General features: G+C 31.6%; 1 protein-coding gene across 1 annotated transcript; it reads right to left on the bottom strand.

The window, feature by feature from the left end:
• Bm8154 (GTP-ase activating protein for Arf containing protein) lies at positions 1-9338 on the bottom strand (the record flags this gene model as incomplete). Its single annotated transcript, XM_001893298.2, has 25 exons — positions 1-72; positions 536-667; positions 1086-1339; positions 1728-1868; positions 2231-2303; positions 2414-2533; positions 2708-2862; positions 3244-3333; positions 3687-3821; positions 3937-4021; positions 4418-4592; positions 4742-4861; positions 4983-5105; positions 5315-5409; positions 5636-5766; positions 5898-6085; positions 6195-6331; positions 6538-6794; positions 7002-7168; positions 7392-7477; positions 7779-7871; positions 8107-8283; positions 8444-8530; positions 8631-8765; positions 9210-9338. The coding sequence occupies 25 exons, from the start codon at positions 9336-9338 to the stop codon at positions 1-3; spliced, it is 3357 nt and encodes a 1118-aa protein (XP_001893333.2).
• Positions 9339-12685: the final 3347 nt, after the last annotated feature.

Raw genomic sequence — 12685 nt, 5'->3', positions numbered from 1 at the left:
TCAAGAAAGGAAAGTGACGAATGTTGTCGGAAATACACCTTTGCATAACGGATTATTTTCCAAATACCCTTCCTGAAAACTAAATGATTTGAACTCACTATTAACAGTACGTATTCAGAAAGTATTAAACATTAGAAAAGTAATGGATCTGTTCGTCTTTTAGAAGCATAAGGGAGGTTGAGACATATTAATATATATATTAATTCATTAGCTCAATAAAGAATGAAGCACCAATAATTTAATTAAAAGTGAATACTTTAATTAACTAAACAAGATGATGGAAATTTGTTTATGCGACTCAACATAAAGAATATTAGAACATTACTGTTCGGTTTAATTTTGAGGCAAGTGCTGTGAGAAAGAACAGATTACTAATTCTTTACAAAATACAACACTATTTTTGTAGCAGATAGTAGGCTTATGCAGTCATTGTGTCAAATTTCTGTAGTCGACTAAAGAAGGTAAATATTTCAAATTTATTGTATTTATTACTGATTATTGAAAATGATCTCATTTTTAATAAAAACAAGCTTACCATCCAGATATCACTTTCTCCAGTAATTTTTTCTTTTGTAATCACGATTATGTCACCTTGCCGAAATGACAACTCATCAGCATTATCAGCTTTGCAATCATATAAGGCTCGACAGCGTCGTGCACAATCTCTCTAAAATTTCTGATTCTTATTCTTGTTTACTGTCCATACAATATGATAAAGTTAGCAGGCATCCCTGTTTGGAATATTGCAGAAATTTAAACAACTACTAGTTGCTAAAGTAAGTAGCTGTTCGGATCCCATCGCACATATCCTTTATTCCAAGATTCAATCACAAGACCAGAGGAATCATTTATAGAAATCTTACAGAACTGAACTGGTCAAATCAACTGCAGCAACACTAAGAATAAGCCATATTATATATGACTTATGATATGTTGTCCTTTTACCTTACAATTGGAATCCATCAAGCAAATTAATTCGGCTTCACTCTACTTAATCTCATAAATATCAATAGAGGAGCTTTCATAAATGCACATGACTATCACAAGATAAAAAGTGATACTAAGGTATCTGTGTCACTGCTAACCTGTTTGTTTTCTCTAGAAAGAGATGGGAAACGTCTTGGAGCCGGAATCGGTGGCTTTAGTTTAACACCGATTAGTGGTGGTGGTGCAGGCGCCGGTCGTGTTAACCGTATGCTCCTCGACATATACCGAGGCATTTCCCGACGTAAATTATTTGCAGCTAACGAATTCATTAGAGAAAAGCGTGCATGTTCATTATCCGACGTAAAATTTGACCGCGCTTGATCAAAAGCCGATGAAGTTCCTTTGACAAAGTCTAAAACATAGCCTTATATCTTGAACCTTATAAGTGTAAAGTAGACTTGAAATCATATCATCCATACTTCCATCTTCTTTTATAAAGTTATGTAACAATTTTTAATAAATATGAAAGCTAATATCTTCATGAAGTAGTTGATTTAGAATATTGAAAGGAGAGCTCAATTAACCGTGTTCCACAAGATGAAATAATGCCATATGAAAAACTGTATCAAACAGTGCTATTCCTTTTTTAACAAAAATTTTCAAGAATATAATAAATCCTATTCCTTTTAACAAAAATTTTTGGGAATTAGAAATAAAAAATTTTCTACACTAGCCTTGCTCATTTGTAGTATATGGATTTCTTGCGAGTCTTTCTCTCTCATTTTGTGCTTCCGCAACACATTTCTCTTTATCAATAATTTCCTCTTTTCCTGGAGCGACTACATATATATTCATTTCCTGCTTTTGAGCATTCAAAGGAATAGGATCAAGACTTATTGAGGCAACAATCGGAAATGTTGCTCCCATTATTTCATCATTATCTGGAAAGAAAATAATTATTTTCGACCTTCTGCTCCTTTTAATGTGTTTTTTTTATTTCCTGAGTCATCAGAAATGTCAATACAAATGCTTGAAAAGATTTTTTCCGCATTCACCCTCCAATACTTTCGTAGAGAAAAGCTTCAAAAAAAAAAAAAAAAAAAAAAAACATATTATTTTTCAAAAAGTTAGCCACATATAATAGCATAGTGCTTTCTTTGCTTGAAAGATGAAAAATCAACATAAAATGCCGTAAATAAATTAGTTTCATTATATATCAGTATAGATCACCATTACTTCATAGATCATAGTAGGCTTTCAAAATTGAGTGTATGTATAAATAGAATTATATTAAAAAGTCAACCTCTAGTGGAGCTGGACTGTGGAGCAAGATGTCCTGGAAGAGATCTAACTGTTGCTGATCTATCGCCTGGGTCCTCAAATGAATTTGTTCAGTTTAGAAATAAAATGGCGTAAATAAATTAGTTGAAATGACTATGCAACTAAGGAACTGGCTATAATTTACTGACATCAGAAATATTTTTACTTCAAAAGAATTTGCAGTTCGTGAATATTCGCTAGCTGATCGAATATAGGACTTTGCCATGTTTTGCGCTGGTGTAACCGAAATTGGTGGCGAGGAAGAAATCGGGATAGATGGTAATGTCTATAAAATAACAGCCGCATTCAGAGGAAGAGAAAATTCTGAAGTTAGTATTTCCTCAGATATTTGGAATTTGATATTCAAACTCAGCAATTTCTTATCGAAACAAGAAGCACCACTAAGTTCAACAATCAACACTAAACCACTTCTTGAAATATCTCATTTTCGAAAATTTACCACAGAATAATGATTTGAATGCGTGACTACGCGTGCGGAGTCAACATTAGACGATGGCGTCGAAGTACAGAGTGGCACTACGAATGGTAGGAATTCTTTTCTTTCATCAAAATTCTTGGAACCACTTGTCTGTGTGCTGTTATGCGCAGAAGTTTCTGTATATAAGGCAGTTCAAATCACACAAATAATACGGTTAGAATTATTAATATCTGTTAATTAATAGAAATATCACTTATTTCCTATAAGATTTAAAAAAGTGGATCTGACCGCGTCCTTTGATCAAATAAAAATTCATATAATGTAATAACGAAACTGAATTTAAAATTCACAGAAATGAATCATTACATTTCAAAATGTTATCAAGATAAAAGAGAGAACCTTGCCAAAAGTCGAGAAAAAAATCAGAAAAAGGCATACAGTATAAGCATACAACAGCATACCGTATACTATACATTACACACTATGACTATACACGATTATAATCTGGAATATAAACTAATGAATGACTACTTGAAGAGATATAATTTGTACCATACCTCTTTCAACCAAAGAATGAGCTGGTTCACTCTCAACAAAAATCTGCTTGGATAAACGATTGCCTCCAGTGTCTTCCATAGATAAAGGTGCTATAAAATACACTAATGTTGATGTTATGAATGAAAAAAAAAAATACATCAAAAGCTTCTAGCGGTTTAATGCTATAGCTGCAATTGATAACAGCGTATAATCCCATACAAGGCAACAGAACAGGATACATCATTACCAAATCTTTTTGTTCGATCATTATTTAACTTTCTATATTCAAACCAATCAGATTTCATCACCCAACGAGTATTGATATCTCCTCTGCTTACTTGAAGATTCGAAGAGAATATTTCTTATGCTTTAAAATTCTCAAAGTCTTGCTATTCTCAATCTATGACGAGTCGCTCAGATTTTCTTGTAAGCAAAATGAACAATTAAGATGGAAAAGGAGTACATTGCGGAACGGATATAGTAGTACCATTTCGCATGAGAACATTAATTGGTTTCGATATGACATTCTGAGAAGCAGTTGAATCGGATGGAAGATGTGGACAGGACGAAACAGAAGATGACGACCGACTCAGCGATGCTACAAGAATGATTTTTGAAATACACTAAATTTGAATATTTAACTTCGAAGTTTTTATATACTTAATTTCTCCACTGAATGTTTACTTACACTTTTATAAATTCATAACACTTACCTGAATCGGGCGTCGAAATAAATAAAATTGGTGGAACAGCCACATTTTGCACTTGCGTACTATCACCCAACTGCAGTGAGCGCAACTAAAAAAAAAAAAACCGAATTTTTAGATGTTCAAAAAAATTGATATGCATGTAGGAGATTCAAAATACTGCGATTCGAGAATGACGACATTGAGCTAGAGAAGTTTTCAACTAAAAACTAAAAAAGTAAGATTAAAAAGACAGAAGCAAACCCTGTCTCATCAACACTTCTGAGCTAAACTCATTATAAAGAAATAATTGAAGTAGAACAATTAATGAAAATTTCAAAAGCTCTTACAAATATAGTATCGAGGGAGATTAGAACGAAATGTCTTGCATCAGCAGAAATTAAATCTTTGAAACAATCAATCATATACTCATAAATATTAGAACACTTTAATAATTGTATAATACCTAACTTTATTGACTAGAACCCCATCAACAATAAAATGATACCGTTTCAGTAATTTTCTTTTGTTGTGCATTCTCAGAGCATGTAATCAGTGAATGCAAATGTATGCTACGAACGGCAGAACTTAGAGATCGGTAACGCAATAAAACAGCCACCATATCAGCATTTCCACAACGGATGCAATCCATTATTATTGCTTCCATGTCGGAAATCTCAATTCTAAAAGAAAAAAACAGATTTCATTACAGTTATGTAAATGATATTGTGCATGTAAAAAATACTGTCTCTTTTCGAGTTATTTTTTAGTACACGAAATTTAATTAGTTAGAAGCTCGGTCTCGTCAGAATTTGATGGCAAAAAGAAAGACCTTAATTGCATGACCAAATCTGCAAGAGGCAATGATAACGAAGTCTCGCGTAAAACCATTTGATGAAACGGTCCATTTCGGAAAAACGGCTTTTTCGTTAAATTTGGACTAAGCAGTGCTCTAAAATATATTCAATATCTTGAAACAAACATAGTTTGATGTGTAATGAATATAATCCTTTTTTTTTTTTTTTTTTTTTTTTTTCAATGAAAGTTAAGAATGAGTAAAACCATAGCTATACCTATATGTATTCTCAAAGTCACAATTATTAAATGCTTCAGTTAGAGATGCATCGGGATCATCAAGTTCCTGCACAAAAGTGCGATCACGATATTTCATTTGAATGAAACGTTGACGATCAAATCTGAAACTATTGAAACACCTTTTTTACTTCACATGACTAGCAAAAAATTACCGATTTCGTGATTATACAATAACTCAAAAATACAACAACCCAGATAATGCAAGTGCTATCTTATCAAGCACAATCAAATACAACAAAACATATCTTAAACAGCAGTAGCTGTCAAACAGGTAGCATCAACAAAATAAAGTACAACAGTGTCAACGTACCTTGTACATCCTGGAATCGGTTTCCATGTTGCGCATTTGGCTGCATCATATTCGAACAAACGATTAATCATAATGTTGCCAGATGAAAGTGGTACCTGAAACAAGATGAAGGCAATTAACTCAAGACCAATGAAATGGTGTCATCTTCAGAATTAAAAAAAAAAAAAAAAAAAAAAAAAGCTTTTCCAATCTTCTTCAAGGTTTCGCATTAAAGTAAGGTAAAGCTAACCGAACAAATATTCAATTTCGTTAAAAGATGCAAAATTTGGGAGAATTTTCCAAATTTTTAATATCGAGAAATCTAATTTAAAACAAACTTACAAGAAACTCCAACGGTGATATAACATCCAAATTTAGTGACTGTATCCTACTTACATGGACACCCAATTCCCGATGCACACCACTACAAGCAATACATACTAGTGCACCAATATTTGATAACCACTGTACATCTGTAAATTTCGCAACTGCGTACTACTTTAGTTAATGCATGAAATCAAACTAATTTATAATTTTATTTTGATAAGCATCCAGAAAAACTGTTTTGCGTAATATTTTAAGTCGATTATGGTAAACAGCAAACCTTCTTTTGATGAGCAATCAGCACAAACATTGTTACCAGGAAGCTTCCGCACTTTTGCTACACACATTTTTCTTTCATACAGTTCTGAAATAGCACCACTACTACCACCTTCATTTCCCTGAGGTGTTTCGGCTGACAGCATTTTCGCTTTGACTCTTGTTATTTCTCGTTTTAATGCAAGCATCCATCTACAATTATTCCTGTGACATTTAATTTTGACTCTAAAAAAGTGGTATAGAGCCTAATCAAATCAGTAATAAAACTTCTGATTTCCGAAAAATCGATTTTATCCAGCACCTTTTTGCATCAGTTTCTGAATCAGCTTGTAAATGATATGTCCTCTCACGGCAATATAAATCGAAAGATTTCGGGTCATCGGTTGATGGCTTACAATCCGACACAAGTAGGCTCAGCTTTGTTGGTGGCGCGGACTCCTCAAAAATGTAAGCAATAATATTATATATGTTTGGGTGTTCTTTATTGATCTATTCTATATTAGTGAAAAGGAACAGTCTATTGACTACTCCGATAAGCATAGTTATGTGGTATCAAAATATCTTAACTGAAAAAATTAAAGGAACGTTCTAATGCAATGGTAAAATAGGACGATTTTACGGTTAAATCCGAAAAAAAAGACTACATCAGAATGTGACAGCCAGAAATGTCCATCCTCAATGCGGCAACGACGTTTCTGCCACTGTTTGTGCAACTTCTTGTTACTTTTCTTGTATAAATAACCAGATTGAGTAAAATCAAGGTCTGGGAAGAAAGCTGTACTTGTGGCTAATTCATTTAATGGATCATTATCATTCAGAAGTGCACTACTGGCATTGACTAAATTAATACCGGACAGACGGCTGCCAAGATTCACTGAGTCACGCCCCGATGACCGACGCCCTGCAAAAAAAACGTTAGGATGATGAGTGCTGCAAATTAAACATAAAATATTGAAGTTTTTTTGCAAACATGAGAAAAACCTTTTCTTGAAAACTGACAATGTGAAACACTGCAAGATATATCAGAGAAAGTATTCCAAAAATATCTTATCTAATCAAAACTCCGACAACTTTTACATTTAGTTATTTCTATATTCTATTACTTTACCTGAGGCGCAACGTGCAAGTTCATCATTTGCTTCCAACTGGCCTTTTAAATCCCAAAGTGTATTTCGCTGGGCACATCGATTTGCATTCCGTGTCATCATTCGCTCCTCCAACTTCGTCATATCTTGCCGAAAATCTTCATTTACCCTCACTCGATTCATGTAATAGCTGGAAATTGAGTTGTAACATGACTTTTACAAACAATCAAAACTGGAAGGCTGTAACAAAATCAGAATTATAAAAAGTGTTCAGGATTGACAGACATAATGTATAATAGAGAAGTAAAACAATCTAGCTAGCTAACTGCTTAGTGTATTTATAATCTTATTACATAGTAGCATACTCAAACTTACATACATGATATGTAAAAAACAATAAAAAATTAACTAACGAGTTTTGGTTGCGAACAAGCTCCATAAAATGCCGCAACAACTGTGGACCTCGACGATCTTCTACCGTGTCAACTGACATCAGGAACTAAATTTCAGACTAACAAAATGCTCAATCACTGAGAAATTTACATAGCTAAATAATAGCCGCTGATTTGAGCTGAACACATTATTTTTATGCCACATGGTTACATATAAAACCCGCATATCCGAAACAATACTTTGCATTATATGATGTCAAAATAAAAGTGGTTTAGCAGTAATACAGTACTACTTTAATGGATTCCTAATATCATTATACATCTATTTAAATTCGGTTTCAATAGAATCTAATCTAAAATTTAGTTCATCTACAGACAGGAATGACGAACAAAATCCCTAATAATTACCTTGCACAACTCGTATTGTACCATAAGTCTTTCTCGTGTTAACTGCTCCGCTAACTCACCATGACCCAACTGGCTTCTGGTATAACCAGCATGCTGCAAAAAATAGTTTTCTGAAAAAAAAAATACAAAATAAGATAAAGAATTTAGAAGAAAATTAAAACATAATAACAGAAATAAAATACATATATCACAAATGTTTTCAGCAAGATAGTTCGGTTATACGGAGGTGGAAAGGAACGTGCAAACACCAAATGTTATAGACAATAACAAGTATATCAAGTAAAAAAAAAATCTATTGAAAACACATGTGTTATTCAACAAAGCCAACTTTTGCATGCTTCCTTGCATCAGCTTCTGCTTTTACATATTTATTTTCATAATCACGGCATGATCGTTCCACACCTCGATTGCGGATTTCACGTCCGATTTCCACTAGTGTTAGGAACGGGGTAACAATGTTGCTTTGCCAATTCCGCATTTGTAAATTCGTCAGATCAGCTTCATCCTTTAAAAACATCGAAATTAACTCTGCATGAGCGGAAATAGTAAAAGTTGTTATAATGCCAATTATGCAATGAACTACAATATTGCTCGAAAGAATAATAGTAGTTAAAGGTCAATAATAACGTTAAAAAGATTTTAAATCGAAAATACAATAATTATACTTTGATATGGCACTCCATTTTCATCAGTATAACAGCCACATCAGATTCATACTGCGATTCTGATCTAGAAGTCCACTTGGTAGCGATCTCAAAAAGAAATAAAAACTAAGATTAAACTTATCAAAGTTTGCTTATTCCATTTCACATGTTAGTTTATCAAGTCCCAAGTAGTGACATGTAAATTTACCTCTTTAGCTGCTTGTCCAAAAGCAAGAAGCTGCCTTACAAGAATCACTAAGGTATCTTCTACCTCTTTTGAAGCCTTACGTAATCGTTCGAAGTCCACCGTATAACCCTCGGTTTCTTCAACAATTCGCTGTGCCTAAAAAACATAAAACTTTTATGAAGACTAAAATTTCTGTACTCTATAATCTACGCTTCAAGAAAATATTTCACACTAAATGTAACAAACATGGCAACAAACCAATAAACTCATATTTCCAACTTCTATTCTATTTAATAATATATGAAGAGGAGAATGATTATTATCTCAAAATAACAACAAAAATGATCGGTAATAATGCAATTTATGATTTTCAATCAGTCTATCAAAGGCTTCGTAACACTTGACAAATATTGAAGTATTTGAAATTTTAATAAATTTGGGATGTTAGCTCCTGAATTTTGTTAACAAACATTCGAGTATTTTAAGAAAAAAAAAAAAAAAAACAAATATAAGAAAAAACAAATACTATTCTCTTCTCCAAACAAAGATGTATATAGTATAGAGGAACAGAAATTTAGAAAAATCAAAATAACAACGTACCTCGACACGATATTCGGCAATACGATTACCAAAATTGGATGTTACGGGGCTGTCCAGATCCGCTTTCACGGAAGTTGTGAATGAGCTTAACATAGCTCCATAACTTCCTTCACCTTCGCTTGCAGTCATTTTAATTCAACTTCATTATCTAAAATAAATACTTGAAAAAATAATCTGGTAATATAATTAATCACACATGAGATTGTGTAAGTTTCTTAGCTTCTCTAAGAATAGGGAGGATATGAGTTCAGTTATTAAGTTCATCTGAAGATATATTAATTAATTGTTAATGAAATGTATGCCCAATATTGGAAATGAGAGTGGAAACACTTCATGTGACCATGCATGGAATCAATAAGTAAAAAAAAAGTCAGCTGAATTAGAAATTAGTTAATGAAAGCAAACCTTGAGAATAGTTTAAAAATTAAAATTTAGTTTTAGTGATGGAACAACATTTCAGAAAGCTTCCTTTAGATATAAACTATGACTGATTGCCAACCTCATCAATCATCATTATAAAATGATGAGAATTCAAAGAAGCCAACAATTCACACTAATCTAAAAGCAAAGAATTAGTGATAATATGGTGTTAATAGTACGATTATTTATTCCTTTCAAAGTGAAAATATCCTTATATTTTCAATCAAATTTGAATCTTTTTGAAAATATTTTTTTTCTAAAGCAAGAGTCTCGACGAACTCTTGAAACTCAACTTTACATCTTACATAAACTCTCTTCCACTTAATACATCTCATTTTTAACAAATAAGCAAAATTCTACAAATGCAATCATCAAAGCAAGAGTCTCGACGAACTCTCGAAACTGTCACCGCGAATTACTCCCCAATCAAAAAACTTCCACACAACGAATGTATGAATCGTTTTAACAGATACTTCGAAAGTTGAAGCTCGCAATTCTTTCTTCTCTTTCTCTCCCTCTCTTATATCTCCTTTCTCTCTCCACGTCTCTCTCTCTCTTCTTAAATTAGGTCATCATTTATATTTAGTGACAGAAATTAGAGCCGCTGCGTCTAGCTGATATTCCATAAAATGTGAAATGGAAATATGAAATGATAATTTGAAATGGAAATTTCAAAGTGTGGAGTGAAATTATGAATTGAAAATAAGGAATGAAAATTAGAATGTTTGGATGGGTAATTGACTTCATTTCTTGTCATTCAAATTGAAGTTAGTGCCGAAGTGAACAGTTAATTAAAATTGCACTATATGTTGACAAGAATTAAACTGGATTTACTTTCAAATTCGAATTAAATTAACTCTTTAGTATAAGTAATAGGATCTAAAAAGAATTAGCTGCATTGATTTACCATACATCTACTACTATATCTCATTAATTTTTGCAAGAAAAAAAAGGAAACAAAACAACTTGAGTAGCATTTTAATCACATAAATTTCAGATTAATTGATATTATTAGCAAAAAAGAAAAAAAAAAGCATTAAATTTAAAAGAATGAGGATTTTACGATTTCATATTTTTAATTAAATTCCTCTCTTGTTATTTCGTTCTGTGATTAGTTTAAATGCATCATTTTACCTCGCTAAAATTAATCTAAACTTTCTGGCAATGACGAATTTGAATAGCTTAACTTGTTGTTTAAGTCGGATAATCTGAAACATCTGTGTTCCGAAAAATGGACAAATTGATTCAACTGATATAATAGAAGAATTTGTCGTGTTTAATATGCTATTAAAATATATGTAATTCCAAAAAATGTTAAATAAAATAAAGGAAAGTTATGAAAGTTCTGTAAATGAAATGATAAATGAACACTTAATTGTATTTTACGCATAATATATCCAACTAATATATGAAATATTATTGGTGGTATCACTAAAAGCCTAATAGAATACTCTAAATATCATTTATAATTTAGTGAGTAATTTCGTTTTGAAAGGAATGATACAATGTATCATATGTTGAAGTGGATGGTAATGACGATAATAATAATGCTAGTAATAATGGATGGTGTTAGTGATGATGATAATAATAATAATGGATAATGGTAATGATAATGATGAGTGATGGATGGAGGTGATATCACTGATAAATAAGCGATTAGGTGGGCATAGTGAAACAGCAATGAATGATATGTCTGCACTATTTTTCAGTAATAATTATAATACAATCGTATTACATATATATAATTTTCAATAATTATAATACATAATTCATTTTATTTGCTTTTTTCAAATCCTATTTGAATGCAAAATTTTTAGATGCAAAATTAACTGCGAAAAGTTATTTAAATTGTTGCAAAATTAACTGTAGAAAGTTAAATTAATTAAAATATGAGTTATATAATTGATAATATTTAATTGGTGAAGAAAAACTAATTTGAAATTCGCTGAGATTTTTCATAGTGATTAACACCAATATTTTATCAGTATTTTTTTCTTTCAGTATTGTAATCTCAAATCGAAAAATAATTCCGCATTTCACATAACTGTTAACATTTAGAAAATGAAAAAAGTCATTTTTATTCTCTTGAACCCAAAATAAAATTAATATCCATTACTCAGTGATGGTGCTGTTTGTTTTGTTTAAGAATTTCAAATATTTCCAATTCCAAAATATTTATTAGGGTTTTTCAAACATTCTGATGTTTGAAATCTTATTAATAAGAGATGGTAACGATATATCAGAGATATATCAAAAAGATATATCAGAAAATGGTGACAAATTCTAGTGATGTTATGTGATAAATGATTAATAAAAAAGTGATGTTATAGGAACATCTATAATTCAAATTCTGCGCTATGAATTAACAATATTTCCCCAATTGTTCTCGCTGCTTTTATTTGTCCATCATTGATTCCCTCGCATTTAAAAATATTTAAATTTTATCAACATATTATCAATATTTATGTAGTCACATGATTCATTATGTCACATGACACTTAATATTAATAATTATTGTGTGATTCATAACCGTAACATGCCAAAACAGCATTGATATTATGGCATAATTAAGTATTGATACGATGTCATATAGAAAAAGTATCAGTACCGTGTGATATGAAAGGAATGATGGTACCACAACCTTTCAAAAAAAGTGCCGGTACATGTCATATTAAGGAAAGTGTTGGTACCACTGCCTTAAAACCTTAAAGAAAGTAACTTTCTAATGAAACAAATATAAAATGAGCAAAATATATGATAAATTTATAAACCACTTTGTGTAACCGGAAGACAGGAATACCGAAAAAGTGAGAAGGACAAAGAATGAAAGTTAATCAACATGTCATTGCGTCACGACAAACAAATAATGATTTGTGTCAAAGGTTACATGCTTCATTACTTATCCATAAGCATAACTTTCTAAATGAAAGTCAATCATTGAATGATGTTTTTATTCGATTTCACAAAAGCGTCACTATTAATTACGGTAAACTTGTACAATAAAGAAAGGTAAATCTAGATAATAAAATAACTGAATGAAGAACTTAGATGCAATA

This window comes from Brugia malayi (assembly GCF_000002995.4).
Source record: "Brugia malayi strain FR3 genome assembly, contig: Bm_v4_ChrX_scaffold_001, whole genome shotgun sequence".
Classification (NCBI taxonomy): domain Eukaryota; kingdom Metazoa; phylum Nematoda; class Chromadorea; order Rhabditida; family Onchocercidae; genus Brugia; species Brugia malayi.
This window is presented reverse-complemented; position numbering and strand designations above follow the sequence as displayed.